Source organism: Callospermophilus lateralis, chromosome 16 (genome assembly GCF_048772815.1).
Source record: "Callospermophilus lateralis isolate mCalLat2 chromosome 16, mCalLat2.hap1, whole genome shotgun sequence".
Lineage (NCBI taxonomy): Eukaryota > Metazoa > Chordata > Mammalia > Rodentia > Sciuridae > Callospermophilus > Callospermophilus lateralis.
In genome coordinates this window covers 51,636,999-51,664,324 of record NC_135320.1, presented here as the reverse complement: position 1 = coordinate 51,664,324, position 27,326 = coordinate 51,636,999, and the positions used below count along the sequence as shown (strand labels likewise).

At 36.1% G+C, this 27,326-nt stretch overlaps 1 protein-coding gene and 1 non-coding gene across 4 annotated transcripts in view; one reads left to right on the top strand and one right to left on the bottom strand.

Annotated features, from left to right (window-relative positions):
* Ints8 (integrator complex subunit 8) overlaps positions 1-24,083 on the bottom strand; it is a 55,303-nt gene extending 31,220 nt beyond the window's left edge. The window contains exons 1-11 of one of the 3 annotated variants that reach the window (XM_076835476.1): positions 23,814-24,083; positions 22,268-22,442; positions 20,791-20,931; positions 20,401-20,472; positions 19,468-19,519; positions 17,849-18,031; positions 13,758-13,865; positions 10,454-10,609; positions 7,340-7,440; positions 6,666-6,807; positions 202-272 (exon numbers count right to left, since the gene is read on the bottom strand). In XM_076835476.1, the coding sequence (XP_076691591.1) occupies positions 202-272; positions 6,666-6,807; positions 7,340-7,440; positions 10,454-10,609; positions 13,758-13,865; positions 17,849-18,031; positions 19,468-19,519; positions 20,401-20,472; positions 20,791-20,931; positions 22,268-22,442; positions 23,814-23,943 (1,331 nt within the window). In that variant the 5' untranslated portion in view covers positions 23,944-24,083. The remainder of the gene's footprint in view (positions 1-201; positions 273-6,665; positions 6,808-7,339; positions 7,441-10,453; positions 10,610-13,757; positions 13,866-17,848; positions 18,032-19,467; positions 19,520-20,400; positions 20,473-20,790; positions 20,932-22,267; positions 22,443-23,813) is intronic. The other 2 variants (XM_076835477.1, XM_076835478.1) reach the window with 2 other exon arrangements.
* Positions 10,757-10,830, top strand: Trnaa-cgc (transfer RNA alanine (anticodon CGC)). The gene has a single exon. It is a non-coding gene; the product is annotated as a tRNA-Ala (tRNA).
* Positions 24,084-27,326: the final 3,243 nt, after the last annotated feature.

Here is a 27,326-nt window from a genome sequence, read left to right as displayed (position 1 = left end):
CCAGTGCTACAATATACTAGAAAAGTAACTACATAATCCAAAAGTTTCAGTTGGCTACACAAATTTGAACTTAACTGGTTTTTCCAATATGTTATATATAATGCCTGATTATAAGATATGGAGGACATATACAAAAAGGTAATAAAAGATACTCTTCTCATGGGACTAAGTTCAAAGGTTAAAAAAGAAAAATGTACTTACTTTAGAAAAGCAGCCATATTTCCTTTCAGACAATCTGAAGCTTTTTCTAAATTTATTGATCTTGAACATACCTAGGAATTTGAGCAATTTTCAATTGAATATAAGTGCTTTAAAAAAGGTAGATCAGGTTAAAAAGTGTTGATTTAAAACAATCGAATTTTCCTGTTTCAACAGTATAGTACTGACAGGTCTGATTAAGACAAGAGCTAAGATTAATCAGTAAGAATTCACTAGAGAAAGGTAATGGAATGTGACTGTTCTAATAACTTCGGGTACATACAGGTAGTAAAGAATAATTTACTACAAATAATTTAACATGTTATTCTCTCAGAATTTTTAAGGTGTATGACCAGATTACATGAAGTGATTAAGCTTTAGGAATCAACAGTTCCTGTCAGAAAAGAGTTGAAAACAATGATCAGTAACAGCTAATGAATATAGAACCATAGAACCACCAGTTAAGAAAATAACCACAGCTGAAAATATAAACAATGAAAATAATAATGGAAACTAATTAAGTGGATATTAGTTATGTACACACAATATTTTCATGTTATTCTACATTTATTTCATAGATTACGATTTCTCCTGAAATAGTACTTACAAGAAGTCAAAATAAAATATAATATAAGAGCTCCTATCCTCAATGTGTCAAATATTTTTAAACTGAAATAAATAAATAAACAACCTGAAGTCTTGCAAATGGATAAAAGAACAAAAATGGAATATTATTTAATTAAAAAAGGAATGGACCATGAGAATGTTAAACTAAGTGAAAGAAGCCAATTTAAAAAGACCAACTATTATATAAATTTATATGACAAGTCCAACAAGGACAAATCTATAAAGTAAATAGATTCTGACAGTCATACACAGTGGACCACACCTGTAATGCCAGCAACTTGGGAGACTAAGGCAGGAGGATAGCAAGCTCAAGGCCAGCCTTGGACACTTCGTGAGAACCTATCTCAAAAAGGGGAAGGTGCAGGGTGCAGGGTGCAGGGAGGCTAGGGTTGTGGCTTGGTGGTAAAGCACTTGCCTAGCACATGTGAGGCACTGGGTTCGATTCTCAGCACCACATAAATAAATAAATAAAAGTATTTTGTCCATATACAACTAAAAATATTTTTTAAAGAAAGAAAGAAAAAGGTCTGGGATGCACTGGTTAAAAAAAAAAAAGTGGAGGGGACGACTGGGGATATAGCTCAGTTGGTACAGTGCTTGCTTCTAACGCACAAGGCCCTGGGTTCAATCCCCAGCACCACAAAAAAAAAAATGGGTAGGGGGAGTAGATTCTAAGGTTGGGGTTATTTAGAAAAAATGAGGAGTGAATCATAGAGGTTTGGTGGAGGTAAAGAAAAGAGGTGATGTCACACAATTCTAAAAATATACTAAAACTACTGAATTGTACACTTTTGGTGAACTGCATGGTATGTGAATTATATCTCAATGAAACTATTATTAAAATAACAGAAGCCAAGCATGGTAGTATTTGCCTGTAGTGCCAACTATATGCAGAGGATTGCCTGAGTCAAGAAATACAAGGCCATGCTGGGCACAATATTGCATGCCTGTAATCCCAATAAGGCAGGAGTATCGCAAGTTCGAAGCAAGCCTCAGTAACTTAACAAGACCCTAAACAATTTAGCAAGACCATGTTTCAAAGTAAAAAATAAAAAGAGGCTGGAGGCACTGTGGCACACCTGTAATCCCAAGGCTCAGGAGGCTGAAGCAGGAGGATCTGGAGTTCAAAGCCAGCCTAAGCAAAAGTGAGGCACTAAGCAACTCAGTGAAACCCTGTCTCTAAATAAAATACAAAAAAAGCACTGGGGATGTGGCTCAGTGGTCAAGTGCCCCTGAGTTCTATCCCTGGTGCCCAAATAAATAAATAAATAAATAAATAAGGGCTAGGGATGTAGCTCAGTGCTTAAGTGCCTTTGGGTTTAATCCCTGATATCAAAAAAAAAAAAAAAAGAAAGAAAGAAAGAAAGAAAGAAATTCAAGGCCAGCCTGAGCAACATCCTGAGGACTTGTCTCAAAAACAAAAAACAAAAACAAAAACAAAAAAACCACAATTGGGCTCACTAGAACATGCCTGTAATCCCAGTGGCTTGGGAGGCTGAAGCAGGAGGACTATGAATTCAAAAGCCAGCCTCAGCAACTTAGTAAGTCCTAAGCAAGTTAGCGAAACCCTGTCTCAAAAAATAAAAAGAGTTGGGGATGAAGCTCAGGGGTTGAACATCTCTGTGTTTAATCCCTAGTATCAATAAAACAAAAAAACAGTACTTAATAAGAACTATGCTCAATACCATTTTTTTGGTTAAACCATCAGTATAAATCATTTTTGAGCATCTTGGAATATTATATACAATGGACTTAGACTAATAATTTTGCTCCATTGTATATATGAACTTCTATTGTTTGCAGCCATCTGTAAGATATCTTCTGATGGAAAATAACACTTGAATTTTCTTTAATAATTGGTCTCATTCAGAGATGTACAGTACAGGTATCATGGAACAACACAGGAAATATTTAATACATGATAAATAAGTATATATTATGATAATTTCACCTTAATTTTTTTTTTTTTAAAAGGTACCAGGGATTGAACTCAGGGACACTCAACCACTGAGTCACATCCCCAACCCTATTTTATTGAGAGACAGGGTCTCACTGAGTTGCTTAGTACCTTCGCTTTTGCTGAAGTTGGCTTTGAAATCACAATCCTCCTGCCTCATCCTCCTGAGCTTCTGAGATTACAGGTGTGTGCCACCCGGCAGAATTTCACCTTAATTTTTAAAAGTTATTTAAGAACATGAATTAGTGGACATCTATAAATGCTGTAAACAATAAAAATGTTAATAAGCTAAAAATTTAGATGAAATGAACAAATTCTTAGAAAATAACTTCCTAAAACTAACCCAAGAAAAAAGAGAAAAACAATAGCTCTACAATCACTGATGAAATTGAATCAATGTCAAAAATATCACAAAAAGTCCTTAGCCCAGGCTTTACTGGTAAATTCTATCCAATACTGAAGAAAAAAATAAAATAACCAGCAACTTCATTTTTATACACTCCATTTAAAAAATTTTAAAAAAGATATATGCCCTGATTTATATTATTTAACACTAAATCAAACAGGAAAATAAGAATATATGTATCAATCTCACATGTGAATGTTAAAAAAATTTTACAAATATATATATATAAACATGAACAGATGAACTAATCTATATAACACATGTAAATTAATAAACTATAAATTAGAAAACTTTGTGATCATCTCAATATACATAGGAAAAGTATTTAATAAATCTAAAATCATTCACAATTTAAAAGAATCCTTAGTGAATTAAGGATACAAAGGAACTTTCATAATCAGATAAGGAATAATTATAAGAAAAACTAACAATAAATATTAACTAGTAAATCAGTCAGGCTGGGGTATAGCTTAATGGCAGAGCGCTTACCTAGCACATACAAGGTCCTGGGTTATATCCCCAGCAGGAACAAAAAAAAAAGTGAGAGCTCAATGACAAACCCACACTTGGTACAGAACAGAAGTGGCCCTAAAACTAGTTAAATAATAATAATAAAGAGAAGAATAATAAATTGTGCTGGAACAAATGGGTAGTCATAAAAAAGAAAAGAATGACATCTGACCTCTGACTTCACATGATACAAAAGAAACCAAAGATTTTTGGATTAAAAACACCTAAATGTGAAAGGAAAGCTATGACAAGTTTTTAGAAGACAAAAATACAAGACTGGGGGGCTGGGGCTAGGACTCAGTGGTAGAGTGCTTGCCTTGCACTCGTGAGGCACTGGGTTTAACCCTCAGCACCACATAAAAATAAATTAAAAAAAATAAAGGTATTGTGTCCATTTACAACTAAAAAATATGTATATTAAGAAAAAAAAAAACAGAAGTCTATCTTCACACCCTAGGATAGGAAAAACTATCATTTTAAAAAAATGTTTTGGAACTTTATTTTCCTGAGGACTGAACTTAGGGCCTCCACATGTGCTAGGTAAGCACCCTACCACTGAGCTACAACTTCAACACCATTTTTTTTTCCAAGTTGTAGATGAACATAATACCTTTTATTTATTTTTATGTGATGCTGAGGATCAAACCCAGTGTCTCATGCGTGCTAGGCAAGCATTCTACCACTGAGCCACAGCCCCAGTCCCAGAAAAGCTTTCTTGAACACACAGACATCACTACCAAAAAGGAAAAGATTGGTAAGACTAACTATATTAAAATTTTGAAACATTGTTAAGACTAAAAGAAATCAAACTCAGAGAAGATACCTGCAACACTGAAAACTGGTCAAAGAGAACAAAGAATTCCTACAAAAAAAAGAAAAAACAAGAAACAAAACCTCCTTCCAAAAAGACAACCTAATAGAAAAATGAGAAACAACATTTGGAACAGCTATCTCAAAAGACAAAATTTACATAAACAAAAATAAGGACAGGAGATACACCTCTGGTAGAATGCTTGCCCATCATGCAAGAGGCCTGCGGTTCAGTCAATAGAACCATGGAAATAAATAAATAAAACAAATGAAAAAGTTGTCCAATCTCAGTAATATTGAAATAGAAATTAAAATCTCAATGAGATACCGTTAAACAACCATCTGATAGGCAAATCACTATAAAGAGTTGGCAAAGATTGACCAATGAGAATAATTATAAATGCTGATGATACATATCACTTTGATATTATAATGTTGCAGACATACTTTCCCTCAATGTGTAACAAATTGGTATAAGTGTGCACCTGAGTATATGTGGCAAGTATGTTTCAAACAACACAAATGTCCATCATTGTTTGATAAATAAATTATGACATGGTCCATATAAAGTTTTAACACCTTCCAAGAATGAGAAAAAAAAAAAAAAAAAAAAAAAAAACCACAAACACAAAACTGTATCTAAACACAACTTGAGTAAATCCCACAAATATAATGTTCAGTAAAAAAGATGAAAATACATATTGTATGATTTCATTTACATGAAGTTCAAAGTAGACAAACAATATGCTTTCAAGTATTTTCAAAGATCAGCAAGAAAGTGATTATCACAAAAAAGGGTAATGGTTACCTCAAGATGAAGCTGAGGGTTTGGTAAAGCGCATAAGAAGGGCTTCTAGAATGTTGGCAATGCTCTGTTTTTGATTAAGTGGTATTATTTTTCACAGAGATCTCTCAGTTCCTATTATATTAAAATCATTAAGAGGTAAAGAAATTCAGCCAGGCATGATGCTGTTCACCTGCAATCCCAGCAACTTCAGAGGCTGAACCAGGAGAATTTCAAGTTTGAGGCCAGCCTCATCAACTTAGTGAGACCCTGTCTCAAAATAAAAAATAAAAAGATAGGCCAGGTATGGTGGAGCACACACTTGTAATCCCATTGGCTCGGGAAACTGAGATAGGAGGTTTCAAGTTCAAAGTTGGCCTCAGCAATTTAGCAAGACCCTAAGCAACTTAGTGAGACCCTGTCTTAAGATAAAAAATAAAAAGGGCTGGGGGTATGGCAAAGTGGTTAAATACCCCTGGGTTCAATACCCTGGTAACAAAAAATTAAAAAATTAAAAATTAAAAAGGGCCTGGCATGTAGCTCAGTGATTAATGTCCCCAGGTTCAATCCCCGATACCAAAAAAAAGAAGAGGTAAAGAAATCCTGCAAAAACATATGGATTCTGCAACTCACATGACACACTAGAGGCATGATTTGAGAGTTTCTAGTGCACAATGACAACAGGTGACTGAAGCTCTTTATGAGAATAAAATATGGCTTGAGAAGATAAATGAGCCAAGGATGAAAGCTGTATAAACAAACCACTAAAGAGGCCAAAAGTCAATGCAGGAACAAAGAAAATCCAATAAAAACTATAGAAGAAATATGGAGAAGGGGTACTCAAAGAGCTATGATGAAGATGAAGTTAAAGGGTATTGTTTGTCAAGAGTATCAACTATCCATCACAGAAAAGGAAGTTAGATAAAGACAGTAAAGGGGCAATGGTTAGGGCTGGGGATGTGGCTCAAGCGGTAGCGTGCTCGCCTGGCATGCATGCGGCCTGGGTTCGATCCTCAGCACCACATACAAAGATGTTGTGTCCGCCAAAAACTAAAAAATAAATAAATATTAAAATATTTTTAAAAAAAAGGGGGGGGGCAATGGTTAACTTAAAAGCAAAATTATCAATTATGGCCGGATATGTTGGTACACACCTTTAATCCTAGCAACTTGGGAGGCTGAGGCAGGAGGATCACAGTTCAAGGCCAGCCTCAGCAATTAAGCAAGGCTCAAACAACATAGCAAGACCCTGACTAAAAATAAAAAGGGGTGGGTATATGGATCAGTGGTAAAGTGCTTCTGGATTCAATTCCCTGCACCAAATTGATTAATTAACTAATTAATTACGAATCAAAAGGGGAACAATATCTTACCTCAAGAAGAAAGTCTATTTTTTCCCTGTTAGGTCTAAGAAATAGCTGGTTAAATTGAACACTAATTGTTCTGCCTTCCAATATATCACGGACTGTGTTGCAAGCACAGACTTTAAAACAGATTTCATCTAGAGCTTCATTTCTGTAAAAAAGTAGATCCACTGTTATTTTTATAATTTTTTAAAAGGCGTATATTACAACAATAAATTCACAAGAATGAGTCATTTATTCCTTTTTTCATTTTTATCTTTCCCTTTCCAGTCCTGGGAATCTAACTGAGTGTCTTACACATGCTAAGCAAGTAGTCTTCTGCTACTGAGCTACAGCCCCAGTCCAGGCAATCTTACTTGAAAAGATTTTAGGATATTCAAACACACTAGTAAATATCATATACCAAATCAGGAGTGGGGAAGGGAACAGGTTTTGAATTTATCAAGGGATAATTTACACATTAGACAACAGAATGAATTCTGCTTTGTGTAACTTTCTCCTTGAAATCACTTTTAAAATAAACCAGAAAAACCAACTTTATAATGTATCCTTTGATTATGTTAGTTTCCCTTATATTAACAAAAGTGAAAGTAATGTCAAAGATTTGTAGATAAGTTGGAGAAGAACCAGAAAGGACCCGCACTTTTGTTCAAAACCTGAAAGTAATTTTTAAATTTACTTACCCTTGTTGAGCTTTCTGAAAGAGTTCTCTTAGCACTGATTGTCGGAACTGGACAGGTAAACTGAAGGTTAAGTTATCTTCAATGAATATCTGTATTACCTCCTAGAACATATATATAAAATTATATTCATTTCAAAAATCATGGCAATTTTCTTACTTTAAAAAAGTCTTTCTATATTTGGAAAATACAAATTGAAGAAAATCATAAAAATACCTTACTGGGAAAATATTCTCTTTCTAAAATTCTAAAATTAGATTAAGAATAAAAATCATCTGCCACTGAAACTCCCCATCATTCCCACAAGAAGGGAATCCTAATTAGACTAAATTATACTACATATATGTATGTCAAAATGCACTGTACTGTCATGTATATCTAAAAAGAATAAAAAATTGTATCCAAAAAAATCATCCTCCTTTTAAAATTGAAAATAATGAATAAAAAAATGAAAGCTGGGGGGAAAAAATCAGTAAGAAGCAATGCAACCTCTTTTAAAAAAAATGTTTTTTAAACAAACTTTTAAGTTTCCTTCATAAAACAAATTTCAAAAAAAATAATAAATATTTTTAAATAAATCAGCTAGAAAAAAACATACTAAGAAACAACTATAGTAAATTTGGTTTAAAATGTGTTACTTAAGTGAATTACAAAAACATCCACATTATTACTTACAGATTTTTTTTTCTCAGTCTTGTCAAGCAATGGAAAACAAGAAAAGAAAGAATGGGTGACGGGGGTGGGAAGATGGGAAGAGGATTTCTGAAAACAAAGGTAATCAGCCACTACCACAAAAGTGCTGATGAAAGTGGTTTCAAAACTGTAGAACCACTGGTCATGGTGGCACATGCTTATAATCCCAGCACTCACCTATAGTTCTAACACTGGGAAGGCTGAGAAAGAAGGAGAGCAAATTTGAGGTCAGCCTGGGCAACTCAGCAAGAGCCCTTCTAAAAATAAAATAAAGGCTAGGAATGTAGCTTATTGGTAGAACATGTGCTTATCATGCTATAGGCCCTGGATTTAATCTCCTGTACCAACAAAAATAAACTACACAGCCAACTACTGTTTTCCTCTACAGCAAAATATGAACAATGTCCTAAGGCTCCCCAAGATCAAGTCTACCACTTTCCAAGTGTGAGAAGACAGTTACAGCTGTTTAAGGCTCCACCAACACAAAACAAAATGAAACAGTTCATATAAAGGAAATCTATTCAAATAAAGGCTAAACATGATTTCTTTCTTTTTTTTCCCTTTGTGGTATGAAGCCAGGATACTCTACAACTGAGCTATATCCCAGCTCTTCCTTTTATTTTTTGAGACAGGGTCTTGCTAACTTGCTCAGGCTGGCCTCAAATTTGCTATCCTCCTGAGCAGCTGGGACTATAGACATGTACCACCATACGTGGTTTCCGGAAGCTTCTTAAGCATCTATATGTGCCAAAAACAGCAATACACACCTAAAATTCTAGTTACATGAGAGACTGAGGCAGGAGGATCACAGGTTCAAAACCAGCCTAAACAACTAAGACCTGTCTCCAAAAACAGAACAAAAAAGACTTGTGGGGGGCTGGGGATGTGGCTCAAGCGGTAGCGCGCTCGCCTGGCATGCGTGCTGCCTGGGTTCGATCCTCAGCACCACCTTCAAAGAAAGATGTTGTATCTGCCGATAACTAAAAAATAAATATTAAAAAATTCTCTCTCTCTCTTTCTCTTAAAAAAAAAAAAAAAAAAGACTTATGGGGAAGACTGGGATTGTAGTTCAGTGGTACATCGCTTGCCTACCATGTGTGAGGCCCTGGGTTCAATGATCCCCAGAGAGAAAAAAAAAATTCTGTGTATTACCTTATGGACCCTCACCTATAAGCCTGTTCTAGGGAGTGGTTAACTGAAAGATCTCTAGACTTAAGTAAATTCTCCCATATCTATAATTCATGTTCAGGAAAATTTAATTTTCTGCCAGACACAGTGGCACAGACCTATAATCCCTCAGGTTCAGGAGGCTGAAGTAGGAGGATGGAGAATTCAAAGCCAGTCTCAGCAACTTAATGAGGCCCTAAGCAATTTACCAAGACCCAGTCTTAAAATAAAAAATAAAAAGGGCTGGGGAGGTGGCACAGTGGTTAATCATCCCTAAGTTCAATTCCAGCACCAAAAACAAAAAATAAAAATTTAATTTTCTAACATAAGGGAAAGCAATAATCAGGGGGGCTGGGGATGTGGCTCAAGCGGTAGTGCACTCTCCAAGTGTGTGGCCTGGGTTCAATCCTCAGCACCACATACAAAGATGTTGTGTCTGCCGAAAACTAAAAAATAACTCTCTCTCTTAAAAAAAAAAAAAAAAAATTCTCTTTCTCTCTCTTTAAAAAAAAATAATAATAATAATCAGGGACAAGGGAAGAAAAGCATCATCTCCTCCCTCATCTATGGAAACACAAAACTGAAAGTAAATTACACCTTTGTTGTTTCATGATTTCAGTTGTGAGTTAAATAACATGAAGGCACTGTGTACTCTCAAGAATCGAAGTTTTGCAATAAATACTTAAAAGTACACACTCTAATTACCAGTGATTTCATTACAAAGCTAAAGACAAGCACTGAGGTGCAAGACATCAACATCCTGAGATGATAACCAAGCTCAGTAGCAAAGAGGGTTTTGCAAATGAGCACCACAATCTAACAAAACCACTTAGTTCACATTCTCCTCCTGCTGTAATATTTACAAAGATGAACAAAGCCATGATACAAGGATATACTTTCAAAATGAATTAAAAACTTCAGGATCCATAAAACTAAAAGCTATCTACCTATAACTTAAAGTTATGTTCATAGAGTTTCTTACACAATCAATTTATAATGGGCAAATTCTACTGGGTCAAAAAAGGATAGTATCAATAATAAAGAATATCTGTGTAGTTAACACTTCTCACTTGATTCTTACAAGAATCTTTTGAAATGTGACAACCTTTACCACTACTTTTTTAGGCCAGCTGGTGAGTTTAAGTCATATGCCCAAATCATACAACTGGTAAATGGCAGAACCAGGACTAGAACTCAGTGTTGTCTGGCTTCCAAAACTTTTCAGCTACACCAATGCATTCCCATCATATATCTTACCTGATAGTTGCCAGATCTCAAACAAATGTGGACTTGACTATATGGAGTCAACTGTTGAGAGGTACTATCAGAAGAAGGTACAAGAACATCACATGCTTGACAATAACCAGCTAACCGCTTCTCATCTATGGTACAATGAAGAGATAATGAACCTATCTGTAAAGTAAGAGTTATATATCATTATCCATTAATGTAATATAAACAATAATCTAGTACCCCATAATGTATTTAACAGTATAAGAAAATGATAACAGAAAACTCAAATCTGGAGGAATCATAAAAAATCATGAAAAGGTTTGGGGCTGTAGATATAGCTCAGTTGGTAGAGTGCTTGCCTCGCATGCACAAGGACCTGGGTTCAATCCCCAGCACCACATTAAATGAAAAGGTTATATATTTAAAGAAAGGGTCAGCAAACTATTGTTTATAGGACAAATACAGCCTATTATCTATTGTTTCAAAAACAATTTCTAGAACTGTAAATTATAACAAAAAGAATATCAGAAAAAAATGAATATTGGGGGCTGGGGTGGTGGCTCAGATGTAGAGCGCTTGCCTAGCATGTGTGAGGCACTAGGTTTGATTCTCAACACAACAACATATAAAGAAATAAAAATAAAGTTCTATCAGCAAATAAAAAAATAAAGTTAAAAAAAAACTGAATATGGAACACAAAGTCTAATGTATTTACTACCTGGCCCTTTACCTCCTGACAAAAAAAATATTTTTGCCAATCCCTGGTTTAAAGTTTTTGGGTCAAACTACAAAAGATAAACATTATTATCTCTCTATCCAGATATGACAAGTAAGACATTAATAAAGAGTGAACAATGTTAAAAAAAAAAAAACTTAATACATATATCAGTCAGAAATTTAAAGGAGATAATATAGAAAACTCTGAATCTTCAATTAGGAAGAACAAAAATGCTCCTACCAAAAAGATTTTTTTAAAACGACACAATTGAGAAAGAGTTTTACTTTACTTTACTTAAAAACACAATGAAGGGGCTGGGGATGTGGCTCAAGCGGTAGCACGCTAGCCTGGCATGTGTGCGGCCCGGGTTCGATCCTCAACACCACATACAAACAAAGATGTTGTGTCCGCCGAAAACTAAAAAAAAATTTAAAAATTCTCTCTCTCTCTCTCTCTCTCTCTCTCCCCCTCTCTCTTTAAAAAAAAAAAAAAAAAAAAAAAAGACCCCCCCCCCCCCAAAAAAAGACCCCTGCTTCTCTGATGAGGAGGATGTCAGTCTCTGGGACAGATGTCCCCTGTGTTTCTCCTTTGCCAGCAATAAAACTTATTTAAAAAAAAAAAAAAAAAATTTCTAAAAAAAAAAAAAACACAATGAAATCAGAAATCTGAAGAGTTCCTTGGGCAAGGTTAAATTGGAATTCCTAGTAGATCTGTAATAGATCTAGTCTGAGAGCGTTAGCCTAGCAGGCATGAGGTCCTGAGTTCGATTTCCAGTACCACACACACAAAAAGAAAAAAAAGAATAAACTAAATTAAATTTCTGAGTCACTTAATTTCTTTAAGGAAAGAAGAAATTGAAGCAGGGATGTTTCCAGCATATGGCAATCAAAAACCTAGGTATAAACCTTAAGATGTAGACACCTGAATCAATACTGCAAAATGCCTCATACATGCTAGGCAAGAGCTCTACTACTGAGGATTGAATGCTGGTACACTTTACCCCTAAGCTATATCCCATTCCTTTTGATTTTGAGTCTCCTTGAGGTGCTGAGAACCTTGCTAACATGCAAAGTCTGGTCCTGAATTTTTGATCTTCCTGCCCTAGCCTCCCAGTCTCCAGGACTACATGCATATGTCACCATGCCCAGCAAGAATCAGAATTTTTAAAAGTTTGTCCTTAGTAGGAATTAAGGTAAATTTTTTAAAGATACTGTGTTTCACCCATCATATTAACAAAATAAAAAAAAAATTTTCTTAAATACTACTGATTAAATACACCAGTTCAAGTAAATACAGAGTAAAACACTACTGATCAGAAAAATAAAGCTAAAAAGCAATTTGGTTTTATAAATTTATTGCCTTTAAAAAGTAATAACTGTGCTGGGGTTGTGGCCTCATATATGTGAGGCACTAGGTTCAATTCTCAGCACCACGTATAAATAAATGAATAAAATAAAGGTTCATCAACAACTAAAAAAATTAAATAATAATAATAAATGACATGAGTCTATAGTAGTTAAAAGGTTCTAAAGTCTGAACAGAAGTTCATTCTTAAGACATAAATATAGCTTTATAATAAAGGTATATAAAAAATATAATAAAGAGTAAATAACCTAGTAATATAGTATAATTAAGAGTAGTATAATAATACTACTAGTATAATAAAGAGTAAATAACCTAGCCAGGTATGGTGGTGCACACCTATAATCCCAGCAATTTGAGAGGCTGAGTCAGGAGGATCATAAGTTTAAGACTAGCCTGGCCAACTTAGTAAAACCCTGTCTCAAAAACAAACAAACAAACAAAAATTTAAGAAGGGCTGGGGATGTAGCTCAGTAGTAGAGCACTGCTGGGTTTAACCCCAAATACCAAAAAAAAAAAAAAGAGATTAAATAACCTAAGTGCCCAAATATAAAGGAAATAAAGTCAATCAAAGAGTATCCACAAAACTGGGTAAGGTGGCACACACCTATAATCCCAGTGGCCAGCCTCAGCAACTGCAATTCAGTGAGACCCTATCTAAATAAAATACAAAAAAAAAAAAAAAAAAAGCTGGGGATGTGGCTCAGTGGTTAAGTGCCCCTGAGTTCAATCCCTGGTACCAAAAAAAAAAAAGGATACCCACATAATGCCTACTCAAAGACTTAAGCAAGATACAAAATATTATGTAGGAGCTGAACTGTTTAAGAATATACAGAAAGAAAATATGATCAAAAGGTAAAAGAAGTTAATTCCAAGTAGTAGTAATATAGATTTTTTAAAATTTTTTTATACTTTTTAGTAGTAGTTGGACACAGTACTTTTATTTTATTTATATATTTTATGTGGTGCTTTGGATTGAACCCAGTGCCTCAAGTGCGAGGCTCCACCAATATAGATTTTTTTTAAAACCAGTTTTTAGTACTTTTTGAACTCTCCAAATCTAGTGCAATGAACACATTTGTGTTTTTTTGTTAGTGGTATTGCTGGGGGCTGAACCCAGGACCCTTCCCCATACTATATATGCCATATAAACACTGAGCTACAATCCCTTTCCCCAAAAATACAGTGTTTTTTTAATCTTCAGAAAAATTAAAGCCAAAAAACTGTATAGATTATGATTGTATTTACCTCTGCAATTAGTTCTTTGGTTCTAAAAAATTTTTCTCTGGCATTTTCGTAAACTGCTGAATTTGTGGAGCCTTGCTGGAAGTATGCTGCCCCCAAATCATAACATACCTAAAATGGAATGAATACCAAAGTTGTTTTATAATTTTCCATGGACTTTAGAGTTGATAGAATTCAAAGTGATCTTTATGTCAGGAAAACAAAGGGAAAAAAATAAGGTTAAAAAAATTTTTGATGAACAATAAAATAGAAACCAACTCCAACTCACTTAAGCAGAAAACCATTTAATGATAAGGTTTCAGATAGCCTATAAAACTATTGTGAAGGCCAAAGAATCAGATGAGGAAAACAAAAGAGGCAAGGAAGGCAGGTAGTAAGGACAAGATCCAAAACTGGTGCAGGTACCACTGTAGCCCATCTCAACACTAGATACCACAACCTTTGTCACCTGCAGCCACCAGTACTTAACACCAAAGCAACAGCTGCATTCCCCAAATACTGCCCCTGGAAACTAAATTTAACTGTTGATGTTGCTACTAACCACCACCATAACAGATTCTCTATTAATCCCACTTTGACCTATAGGATGCTAATTCAGTTTAAATACCTATATTCACCTGTGATATGTCTACGCTCAAGCTGGAAGAGGCTTAACACAGCCACTATTTAGTTCTGAGTTTCTACTCTGAGAAGGGTGTGCTTTCCACCAAGCCCCAAAGGTAAGGAATTCTTCTAACATAGAAGAGGGGAACAGATGTTGGGGATCCCCCCCAAATAGGGAGGAAAGCAAAAATCTATCATAATAGATTAAATAAACTGAGGAATTTGAATTGATGGCCAAAAATGACACTACTTTTTCAACTGTCTTTTTCTAAAGGCAGAATTTCTACATTTTTCCAAGAACTTTTTTTTAGATTGATGCCCAGATTCACTGAATACACAAATCAAAAGACAACTCAGATTTACTCAGGTTGGCCATTTAAAGAATACTACTAAGGTCCTGGGCTGGGGTTGTGGCTCAGTGGTAGACTGCTTGCCTCGCACGCATGAGGCCCTGGGTTCGATCCTCAGCACCACATAAAAACAAATAAATAAAAAAGAAAGATACTGTGTCCATCTACAATTAAAAAAAATTTTTTTTTAAATATTAGAAGGAAAAAAAAAAGTATCCCAAGATCCTGCCAGGAGCAGTGGCACCCAACTGTAATCCCAGTGAGTCCGAAGCCTGAAGCAGGAGGATTACAAATTTAAAGCCAGCAACTTGGCAAGATGTTTTCTCAAAACAAAAAATAAAAAGGACCAGGATGTAGCACAGTGATAAAGGGCCCTGGATTCAAATTCCAATACCAAAACAAGAATACTAGGTTTCAGAAAGTGACATGAAAAACACAGAACCAAATACTGGCAGAGCCAGGCTTAAACTCAGATCTAGGAAGAAGACTCCTATGCAGCATGTTTATTCTACACATGGCTAAGAAAGCAGTTGTTTTGGTGCTAGAGAATGAAGCCAGTGCTTTGCATGTACTCTACCACTGAGCTTACCCATCCCCAAATAAGTCTACTTGAGCTGACTTAAAAATTCATCAATTAGAGACTGGAGTTGTGGCTCAGTGGTAATGCGCTAGCCTAGCATGCGTGAGGCACTGGGTTCGATTCTCAGCAACACATACAAATAAATAAAGGTCCATCAACAACTAAAAAATATCTTTAAAAAAATTCATCAATTATTCTCTCCAAATAGGAAAAAGTACAATCTCACTAACCCAATCTTTAAGAATTCCAACATCTAAATTTTTCTCTCAAAGTGTCTTTACTTTTCCTCTAATCACACCAGTCTTCTCAATTTCCCATTCACATGGTCTCCCAGAAATGAGTGAACTTCATTCTACACACTTTATTTCCATTTACACCAAACCAAACTTAGCCAACAGATGCTTATTTTTCTTTCAAATACCTAAGCTATAATAGTATCTGGTACTCATTATTGAACCTCACTTTATTGTTGTGTTTTATATAGTTTATCCTGTTCAGTGAATCAAGATTGATTCTCATCAGCCTCTGCTTTGCACTATTTAGCCCACACTAAATTTCTGGCTGATTTTCATTATAGAGAGAGCTCATTACATCTGGAGTGAAGGATACTAAAGGAACAATTAAAAACATACATACACACACACACACGTATATATTATAGTTATATGTAATTCTCCTTCCCAGGCAAATACAAAAAATTAAGGTTTTTTTCAAGTTTTATTACAGTAACTGACAAGCCATTAAAATGAGTTAACATTCTACAGTTAAAAGGTGGTCAATGGACTGAAAAACAAAACAAAAATGAGATAATGAAACCAACTTTTTGCATTGGACAGTAACACATTCCCCCCCACACACCCCAGTAATACTGGGGATTAAACTCAGGACCTCATACATATTAAAGTCGAAGCTGCTTGTTGCTGGCCTCAAACTTGCGATTCTGCCTAAGCCTCCTGAATAGCTAGGATTACAGATGTGCACCACTAAGTTCAGCAACACTTGGTTTTATGGTAAATGATGTAAATACTTCTGAGTCTTAGGTGAATTTTAGTAATGTAAATGTAATTTAATAATGATGTACTTTAAACATTGCCATGTCCCAAAATAAGTATTACCACTAATTTGCCAAACCAAACTTAGCCAACAGATTCCTCAGAAAACAGGAATTATAACTCAGCTATGTATAAAAGAATATCTGATAAAGCTAACTTAGCACATCTAAGTGTTTTATAGTCTTGTTTTGTTTTTCAGGTTATGTTAACCACCATGTTATGAAGATTAGATCAGAAGTGCTGTCAACAGTTTTGTGTTTTTGTTTTGTTTTGTTTTTGTTTTTTTATGGGATTGAATCCAGAGGCACTTATACCATTGGGCTACATCCCTGGCCTTTTTTACTTTTTATTTTGAGACAGGGTCTCACTAAATTGCTTAGGTTGCTGAGTTGCTGAGGCTAGCTTTGAACCTTCGATCTTCCAACCTCAGCTTCCTGAGTCGCTGGGATCACAAGTGTGAGACACCACACTAGCAACAGCTTTTTAAAAAGACTCTGAAATACTATGAGATACACAGCACTAGAAATACTCTCACATGCAAGTTTCATCAATGATTTTAAAAGGTTACCAAGTATCAATACCTTACTACTGCAATTTTTTTTTTCCCTATGAACTCTTATCTCACCAGGTTTTGAAAAACTTATTACCTTCAACTGTGGACTCAGCAAATCTGAAAATCCCCTTTCAAACACTATGTTAACTATTTCTGCCCTTTTCCAGAATTAGTGATGAAAAAAGTCATCCAATTTACACAAAGAATATAGGTTAAATGTACTAATCTAATGGACCTCTTTAGGTAATACTCAATGAACACTTTAAAATTTCTACTGTACTCAAGGTTCTGTGTTAGTAAAATGCAGAAGCCAGGCAAGGTAGTGAACCCTGTAATCCAAGTGACTCAAGAGGCTAAGGCAGGAGTATCACAAGTTCAAGGACAGCCTCAACAATTTAGCAAAACTCTGTCTTAAAATTAAAAAAATAAAATAAAAAAGACTGGGGATGTAGTTCTGTGGTAAAGCACCTCTGGGTTCAATCCCTAGTACCAAAACCAATTTTTTTTTTTAAATAAAAAGGGCTTGGGATATAGCTCAGAGGTAGAGCACCCCTGTATTCCATCAACAACAAAAAGTAGATATTTTCTCTAGGAGTCTAGTTTTCAGTATAGCACAATAGTAGTTGAGGGTTTTGTTTGGTTTTAATCCATTAAGACTTCTAATGACATGAATAAACTGCAAATCAATTGTATACTCATTGCATTCTCTATATTTAAACTGTCTTCTAAATTCAACTGGAAAACTATTTCAGATACAATTGATCACATGATATTTTCCTTTTTAGAAAAATCTCAAGTGAAGTCTTATAAAATTTGTAAAATACAAATGCAAACTTAATAACATATTAACTCAAAACCAAAGAGAAAAGGCAGAAATAAATTCAATTAAAAGTATCAGAATGATCTCTATGAAACAAAACAGTTTGCCATGCAGTAATAAATACAGAAATAAATACCTGGCATTGCATTTCCTCAGTTTTGATTTTCAATCCTGCAGTAGAACTCTCAGTCTCTCCATTTACCATGCCTGGTTCCACAGCCAATAAATCTAGAGTTCTCATTGTATGGACATAAAGATCCTTGTTTAATTTTAGGGCTGCCTCTAGTACTAAAATAGAATCAGCAGCTTGTTCTTTTAGCTACAAAAATACAATAAATGAATTAATGAAAAAATAGCAATTATATTAACCAAAAAATATTTACATGATACTTAGTAGCTTCGTGTATTGAACTAGTTAAAAAATAAAAAACTTCCTACACAGCAAGAGTACAATTAAATTTGTTGAAATGAAGTTATCTTAAAGGAAAAAAGAATTTAAAAACCACCAAGAAAAAACTTAAGTTCCTACTTCAAAATCAGAAACATTGATTTTTTTTCATAAAAAGTTAATAAAAATTATTTTAAAATTTGCACTGCCGAGTATGGTGGTATATGTCTATAACCCCAGAGACTCAGGAGGCTGAGGCAGGATTCCAAGTTTGAGGTCAGCCTCAGCAATTCAGAGAGGCTCTAAGCAACTTAGTAAGACCCTGTCTCAAAACTTTAAAAAATAATAATTTTTAATGGCTGGGAATGTAGGTCAGTAGTAAAGCACCCCAGGTTCAATCCACAATACAAAAAAAAAAATTAACAATAAAAATTTGCAGCCAGTGCAGTGGAGCATGCCTATAATCCCAGAGAGCTCAAGAGGCTGAGGCAAAATTCAAAGCCAGACTCAGCAACTCAGTGAGACCCTGAACAACTCAGCAAGACCCTGTCTCTAAATAAAATATAATAAATGGCTGGGGATGTGGCTAAGTGGGAAAGCACCCCTGGGTTCAATCCCTAGTACCAAAAATAAATTTAAAAAAAATACAAATTTGCATTGCTCCACTTTGATTTATTCAAGAAATATCCGTTTGCCTCTATGTGCCAGTCACTTTTACTAGACACTAGATAACAATAAAATGACTCAGGGTTTTTGTTTCTAATATTCAAAATACTACAGCACATTTCTTTTATATAGATACAGATTATTTACTGTCCCTCTCCCTACCATCCCCTGTACCTTACATGACATTTCTGGGATATTGTAGGTATTAAAAAGTAGAGATAATATTTAAATTACAGGAAATCCTCCTGTAGGTCATCTTAATAATAAACAGTGTGAACTGGGAGTATAGCTCAGTGGTAAAGTACCTGCCTACCAGGAGTGAAGCCCTGGGTTCAATTCTCAGCATCTCAAAAAAAAATAATAATGATAATAAAAATAATTGTTTTCTGATTATTGAATAATTTTAAAATACAAGTTATATATATTTCTTGTGGAATTTTTAGAAAACACAATATAAATATATCACCTAAAACACTGATTTCTAGTATCATGAAATATTCAACAATAGAACTGGTGAATACTCTACCACTAGAGTTGAAAACTTGTTTAATTTACAGTGCAATATTACCTATATTCTGGCAGTAAAAATTTCTGTCAATGCACCTAGACCTTGACAACTCTCACATACCTTAGAAGAGGCATCTATGCATGCTAAAAATGTGTTCCACGACTGTTACAATGTAACTAATGCCAATACTTACCACTTTCAAAATGTTTTCTGTTAACTCTTTCTCCTGTTGCATCTGATTCATACTAAAAGAGAAATGATTGGAAATCATTCAAATGTTATTCTCAAGACTAAAAAATTCTGAATTGAAAAGCATCATTCTTTAAGGTGAGTTTAAGTATTTTAATGCTACTACTTTTCATGCTTAAAAAAACACACACAAAAAAATACTTTCTCTTATGGAAGCTCATTAATTTACCAGTATTTTCTCATTTGTCTTGAATAACAAAACTTTCAAGGGGCTAGGGTCGTGGTTCACTGGTAGAGCGCTCACCTAGCACGTGCGAGGCCCTGGTTTCGATCCTCAGCATCACATAAAAATAAATAAAATAAAGGTAATGTGTCAACTACAGCTAAAAAATATTTATTTAAAACAACGCGGGGCTGGGGTTATGATTCAGCGGCAGAGCACTCACTTCATAGGTGCAAGGCCCTAGGTACAAGGCCCTGGGTTCGATTCTCAGCACCACATAAAAAATAAATAAATAAATAAAAAGATATAAAAAAAATTTTTTTTTAAAAAACTTTCAAGACAAAACTTACTAACAAAAGTTCATTTCTATAAAGTTAGAAACTGTGCTTTAGATCAGTAAATGAGGATAAACTGCTACCTGAAACTTAAGAATTAAAACTTCATGTTCAAATTTTTGTAATAAGCTTTGAATTTGACAAAAAAATAAACAATACTTTCTGATGAATGGCACAATTCTTAAAATGCTCTTCAGAGCTCTCTATCCTAAATTTCTAGAGCACTATTTGATTCTCCAACCTTTTAACTCCTCCAAATAAACCTTTATGCAGGCCCTCTGCTCTGCTTCCTCTATAACACAGGTTATTTAAAACTTGCTAAATTTTTTTAAATTCTGATTTAAAAAATGTCAAACAAAGGTTATATACGCCAACTTACACACTTAACTGAGGAGGTCCAGGTTTTGCTTGTTTGACAGGAAAACTACTTTGAACAATTGTCCTAATTGCCCTAAAGACAAGACAAGAAAAAATAAAATTTAATATACCAATAAATGTCACTTCAATTATTGTTTCAAATACTACTTAGAAGATTTGTAGCATAAATTCTCTGAAGCTTTGACATGTTATTTATGTACGCACATACACACACACACTTTAAGCAGCATGCTTTTAATATACACATTCACAAATTTGCTCTATACTCATAGCTCCAAAGATCCTATGAGAATCTCCTTGGGCAGGAGAACCTTAAAAAGACACACCTGAAAGCCAGAGTGCAATTAAACAGAGGCTTCCCAGCACATTTTGGGTTTATGAAATAATTTACCATCTATTGTAGAGAAGTATAGCCATGGCAGTGGTTGGGGGTAACGTGGCCAGATCCATGTCTACATGCTTTGTCCCAGGAGGAACTTTACTGATACAGAGCAGTTCATTTAGTAACATATTCAATACTGGAACAGACAAACTTAAAAGAAGCAAAAGATACATGTTTGCATGTTAGTGCTTAAGAAGCAACAAATACACAATTCTAAATCATCACTAAAAATAATTACATTGTTCCAAAAGGTCAAATCTTCAGGTCTGCCTATCACATTTCAAAAGAACTTTTTAAACTTTAAATTATTAGGGGAAAAAAAAAAAGAAACATACACATAAAGTAGAATAAAGTGAATCCGCATCATCCACTTTCAACAATTATCAACTAAAGGCCATCATGTTTCATTTCTACTCTAATTTCCACTTCCTAAATTGTAAATATTTTAGACTCTATCTCAGAAAAAATGAACTTTTAACAAAATCACAGTACAAATTCCACATCTAAATATTTTAAATATGCTTATTATCATCAATAATCCAACTATCTTGTCTGGAGGGCTGGGGTTGTATGCAGTGATAGAATACTTCAAGAAAGGCCTTAGGTTTGATCCCTAGAAGGGGCGGGGGGGGGGGGGGGGGAGGATCACATGATCAAGCAATTTAAAATCCTAAAAAATAACTCAAAATACAGATAAAGTTTGTGGGCAAAGATATTTAAGGACTTGGGATTTATATTAGTGAAAAACTAGAAACAAAATGACTGTCAATGAAGAAACATTTAATGATATGTTAAGTGAAGAAAAAAAAAAAAAAAAAACAGTACACAAGATATAATCACAAAAACGAAAATAGGAGCTGAGCGCAGTGGTGCATTCCTGTAATCCCAGAGACTGGGAAACTAAGGCAGGAGGATCGTAAATTCAAAGTCAGCCTCAGCAACGGAGCGAGGCCCTAAGCAACTTAGTGAGACCCTGTCTCAAAACAAAAAAGAGTTGAGGATGTAGCTCAGTGGTAAAGTGTTTCTGGGTATCCTCAGTACCAAAAAGAAAAATATAAAGGGCTGGGGTGTGGTGTAGTTTAGACCACTTGCCTAACATGCTTGGGGTTCAATTTCCAGCACTGATAAAACAAAAACATACAAAGAACAAGAAAAATGTTAAAAAGTACTTCTCTCTAGAATTCTTTCTTTTCTGAACTATTCCCTATTTCTATAAAGTATTTCTTTTTAAACTGAGAAGAAGGGGATAAAAGAAAATAATTTTGTTTTTTTCTGGTCCTCCCACCTTAGCCTCCAAATGCTGGGACTCAAGGCACATCCTGCTTTAAATATTTTTTGTACTTTCTGAAAAATACCTGCATATTTTACCAATAAAATACAGGAAGAAAATTTTCATTTTAAAAGCCAATATCCTAAACACATACACAGAAATAAACAAAAGTATCAAAATAGTACTCTAAATGAAATTTCATGTAAATCTTTATACCTTTTCTCTAATATGTCTAAGTCCCACTTCAAATGTGCAGCAACTTTAAGAGCAAGAAGTTTTAAAATACGATTTCTCTTGTTATCAGGTGGAGGTTGAACCTGGTTTTGTTCATTAACTGAAGGTTTGGAAGCCTGTTCCAAAAACTGAACTATAAGTTGAACTGGTGCAGGATCTAGGATTTAAAAGAAAATAAATTTCTAAATTTAAGTTTTAATTATGGATACACAAAAAGAATTCACTGTACTGTTTTGTTATGCCATAAAAGGAATACAAAAAACTGTGCAGCTATAAAGACTAAGGAATACAATATATAAGAAATACATCTGAGGGCTAAAGGAGATGATCTAGAAGAATGGGCAAGGAAGAAGGGATAAAACATTAGTACAGAAGAAACACTTCACAGGGAAGAACCTAGTAGTTATTCCCAGTTCAGCAAATGACCAATGCCAATTAGAGGAAAGAGATGCAGGCTGTAAACTAATGAGTTGACAATTAGAGGAATCTCCACCAAGTTACCTCTCAGCACCTGCTCCCTCCAATGCAAAAAAAAAAAAAAATGAATAATACCACCTACCTGGCAGGATTATGCTGAAGGCTAAATTAACCCAGATAACACATATAAAGAATTAAGCACGGTGCCTGGCTTCTGGGAAGCAATTTTTGTCAAATGGAATGAACTAAAAAAGACATAGTACAGGTAATAAAACTGCCTATATAAAGTACACTAACTTCTCAGACTAGTCTCTGAAGACGACCTTTAGTTAAGGACTGCCTGTTAGATTCAATCTATATTTGGATTTGAACTAAGGGAAGAAACTTAGGTTTTCATACCAATACCTCTTTCCAGAAATGCCTGAAGTTTTTCCTCCTTCTCCCATAAAGCCCATTTAAGTGGGATATTAAGCATTATCATCACTATGTAATAACCACCTTGCAACTATGTAGCAGTACCTGCTTTCAAAGATTTTAACACGCAGCCAGCTTTGGAATATAAAATTCTCTCACTGAAGAACAAGAGTTAAACAAGAACCCAAGATAATAACTAGCGTCGGGCTCAGCAAGAACGGATTCCTCCCCACCTCCCTGAATTCATACCGCCCCAGGTTTCGTAAAGCTGGTTCGGGTTCCTGATGCTGTGGCGCACCCCGTAATCCCAGTTTCTCGGGGAGCTGAGGCAAGAGGATCAGAAGTTCGAGGCCGGTCTGGGAAACTTAGTGACAACCTATCCCAAAACAGGGCTGGGGACGTAGCTCAGTGAGTTGAGCGCCTCTAGGTTCAACCTCCAGCACCGCGGGTGGGGGGTTCCGGCCAGCAGCCCCGACCCAAAGCACCGCCAGACCCGTACTAAAACCCCAAACAGTAAAAACAGGACCTACAGAGGGCGAAAGGGCCTCTGCGACGCCCCACGGCGGCACCGCGGCACAGGGATATTTAATATAAGGGGGTTAGCTAGAGGCCCTGACAAGCTTCGGGGGCCCAGAAAACCTGAGTTGAGGGAGGCCGGGGCGTGTCCCGCCCCCAGGGCTGCAGGTGCCACGCTTACCCGGGCAGGGCTTGCGCAGATGCTTCTCCAACAACGACTCCTCCAGCAGGAACTCGAACCAGCAGGTCTGCGGCGGGGTGCAGGGCCGACTGGAGGTGGCCGCCTCCCGGTCCGCCGCCTCCGCGCTCATCCTGCCCCCGCCGCCGCTACCACTAGGGGCGTTTCCCGGCTCCAACCTGACACTCGAACGCGGGCCCGAGCCTGTGGTCTGCAGAACCAACCCAGAGAGAGGCCACAATCAGAACGTCCGAAAAAATCACACAAGCCAAAATGGCGGCGCGAGCCGGAACTGAGCTCCTAGATCCGCCTCCCTGAGGCGCCACCCACCTCCGGACCAATCGTCGTCTAAGTTGGTGATAAGGGGGCGGGACTAATCCTCAGGCCACGCCTTTTTGGGGTTGCCCAGAGAGGTGGCTCAGTTTGCCGCTAGGTAGCGGAGGCGCTTTCCCAGTTCTATGGAAATTCCTCAGCTAGCAACCTAGGCTGTGGGTGCAGTGGGCCTCAATGTTTTCGTAAACACGAAGAGGACAGTTTCTAGTTGTGACTCAGGAAAGTTACGTTTGGTACTTTCCTTTTCTCAGATTTCCTCCCATCTACCTCTGCTCTGCAGATGTCCCCTACTATCTTAGGCACCGCTCCCCTTACCACCCCACCCCACCTTATCCCACCCTCTGTCCAGCCCGCAACATCTTCCAGGAGGGATGACTGTATAAAGTGAGATCAAAATTTTCTACTACTTCTCATGACTAGCTCTCAGTATTTAGCGCCTCAGGGCTAATCCTCTTGATATCCCCACTAGAGGTTAAGGTAAATCCATTTTACATTTACTCCATTCTGTAATGTTTCTATATATTTTATTAACAAACTGTACAAACCGAAGAGAATTAATCATAGATCATAGACTGACTTAGAGTGTATTGGCCACACTCTACCATTCTAAACCTTTTTTTTTTTTTTTTTTTTTTTTTTTGGTACTGGGGATTGGACTCAGGGGCACTCGACCACTGAGCCACATCCCCAGCTCTATTTTGTATTTTATTTAGAAACAGGGTCTCACTGATTTGCTAAGGGCCTCACTTTTGCTGAGGCTGGCTTTGAACTCACAATCCTCTTGTCTCAGCCTCCTGAGCCACTGGGATTACAGGCGTGTAATCTTTTTTTTTTTTTTTTTTTTTTTTAAGACAGGGTCTCACTAATTTGCCTAGTTGGTTGGTTCCAACTAACAGTCTCCCTAGTAGCTGGGATTACAGGAATGTGCCAAAATGCCTGGCTAACACTTGAGATAAGAGATTTAACCTCTCCATACCTTAGTTTCCACATGTGAAAGCAGGAATAATGATAGTGCATAAGTCAGGGTTGATAACAGAATTAAAAGAGGTCAAACTTAAGGGAAATACAGGTAAATGATACTACCCGTGTGTTAATCAGTTTTCTGTTGCTATAACAAGATACCCAAAATTGGGTATTTTTAGTTAACTCACAGATTTTTAGTTAACTCACAGTTTTGGAAGCTGAAAGTCTAAGATCTGATGACTCTATTAGTTTGACTCTCAGTGACAGTCTCATGGAAGAATGCACCAAGATGACAGGACCTATGGAGAAGATATCACAGGAAATAGGAAGCCAGAGAGATTCAGGGGTCTGGTTTGGCCTTTTTGTAACAACTTGTTCTTGTGAAAATTCATTTATAAAACTCATTCCATAATCCCATCTGAGGGCAGTACCCCAGTGGCCTAATACCTTTATTTTATTTATTTGTATGCAGTGCTGAGAATCAAACCCAGTGCCCCACACGTGCTAGTTGAATGCTCCACCACTGAGCCACAACCCTAGCCCAACAGGGAAGCTTTTTATACAGAGGCTGTTTCCTAGAAAAAAAATTGGTAAGTAATAGCTAATATATAAAACCCTTGTATTTGCAAATCATTTTCATATACATTATTCTAATTCTGTCCTTTAAGCAAAACTGTTATATGCCTTTTTTTTTAATTTTAATATTTATTTATTTATTTTAGTTTTCAGCAGACACAACATCTTTGTTTGTATGTGGTGCTGAGGATCGAACCCGGGCCGCACGCATGCCAGGCGAGCGCGCTACTGCTTGAGCCACATCCCCAGCCCTGTTATACGCCTTTTAACCAATGAAAAAAACAAAGGATTTCTGGATATTTCCACTTCACCATCTCATAGGTGGCATATATTCAACATTTATAAAATGAGTTTCAAATCTGTCCCTTAGATATTCTCTATACTACAATATGTTCCTATAATCTATTCTGTTACTAGAGTCAAAAACATGAGTGTCATCTTCCTGTCACTTTTTATGCCTAGTTGAGGAATAAAAGATGCCAAATCTTCCACAGATAAAATAACAATTTAATCTCCCTACTGGTATTTTGTTGATTTAGGCTCTTCAGATTTTAAGAGTCTAATTCATGTTTTCCAAATTCTGTTATTTAGAGCCAGAGGATTCCTTGGAGGCCCTTTAGAGGAGGAAAAAACTGTGTCTGGAAGAACATGTGCATACAGTGATATACTGTAGGCTGACTCCCCTCAGTTTCAATCATAGCTTATTTTTTTATATATTGGGCATTAGAAGGATCAATTCATCAACAAAAGGTGAGATAGAGCAGCTACTCTGGGTCAGGCACCATGTAGATGATAAATAATATGGTCGATGGGGTCCCTCCATCATAGAGCTCACAATGTAATGGGAAAGCCAGTCATTCGAAATGAATCTGAAGTTGTGAAGTTCTAACAAAGAGGAAGCCCAGGATGTTATATTAACTAAAACAATTAGATCTGAGGAGTGGAGGTAAATGGAAATGATGAGTGTGGAAGTTTAAAAAGAAATTTGAAAAATGAGTGGAAATTACCTAAACTGAAAGGGGAGAGGAAGAGCTTTCTTCTGGGATAGGGGTGTGTACAGTAAAAACATCACAAGCCTCATTTATAGAGGCTCGGGTATAGAGGCTCAGGTAGGCAAAAGCCTGAACTGTTAGAATAATCAAAATAATTTGAATACACATGCCTGTAATCCCAGCAGTTTGGGAGGTTCAGGCAGGAAGATCTCAAGTTCAAAGTCAGCCTCAGCAAAAAAGCAAGGTGCTAAGCAACTCAGTGAGACCCTGTCTCTTAATAAAATACAAAATAGGGCCGGGGATGTGGCTCAGTGGTTGAGTGCCCCTGAGTTCAATCCCCAGCACCAATAAAATAAAATAATTCAGATACAATCAGACCATGGAGATAAAGAGCATGGAATGGGGAAAGAATAGAGAGGGCAGTAAGGACTAAATTTTCTGAGGCCAAGATAGGCCATGTTAAGATTTTTGACTTTTTTTTTTAATTTTTTAAGTCTATTATGGCTGCAATATTAAGAACAAGTTAGGGAAGAGTAAAAGTGAAAAAGGTTGTGGTAAGTTCCAGAAACAGATGAGGCAGTGGTACACTGAAACTCACAGGGAGAGAAAAGACGAGGTAGAAGGAGAGGAGCTAATTCTGCAGGGCTTATTT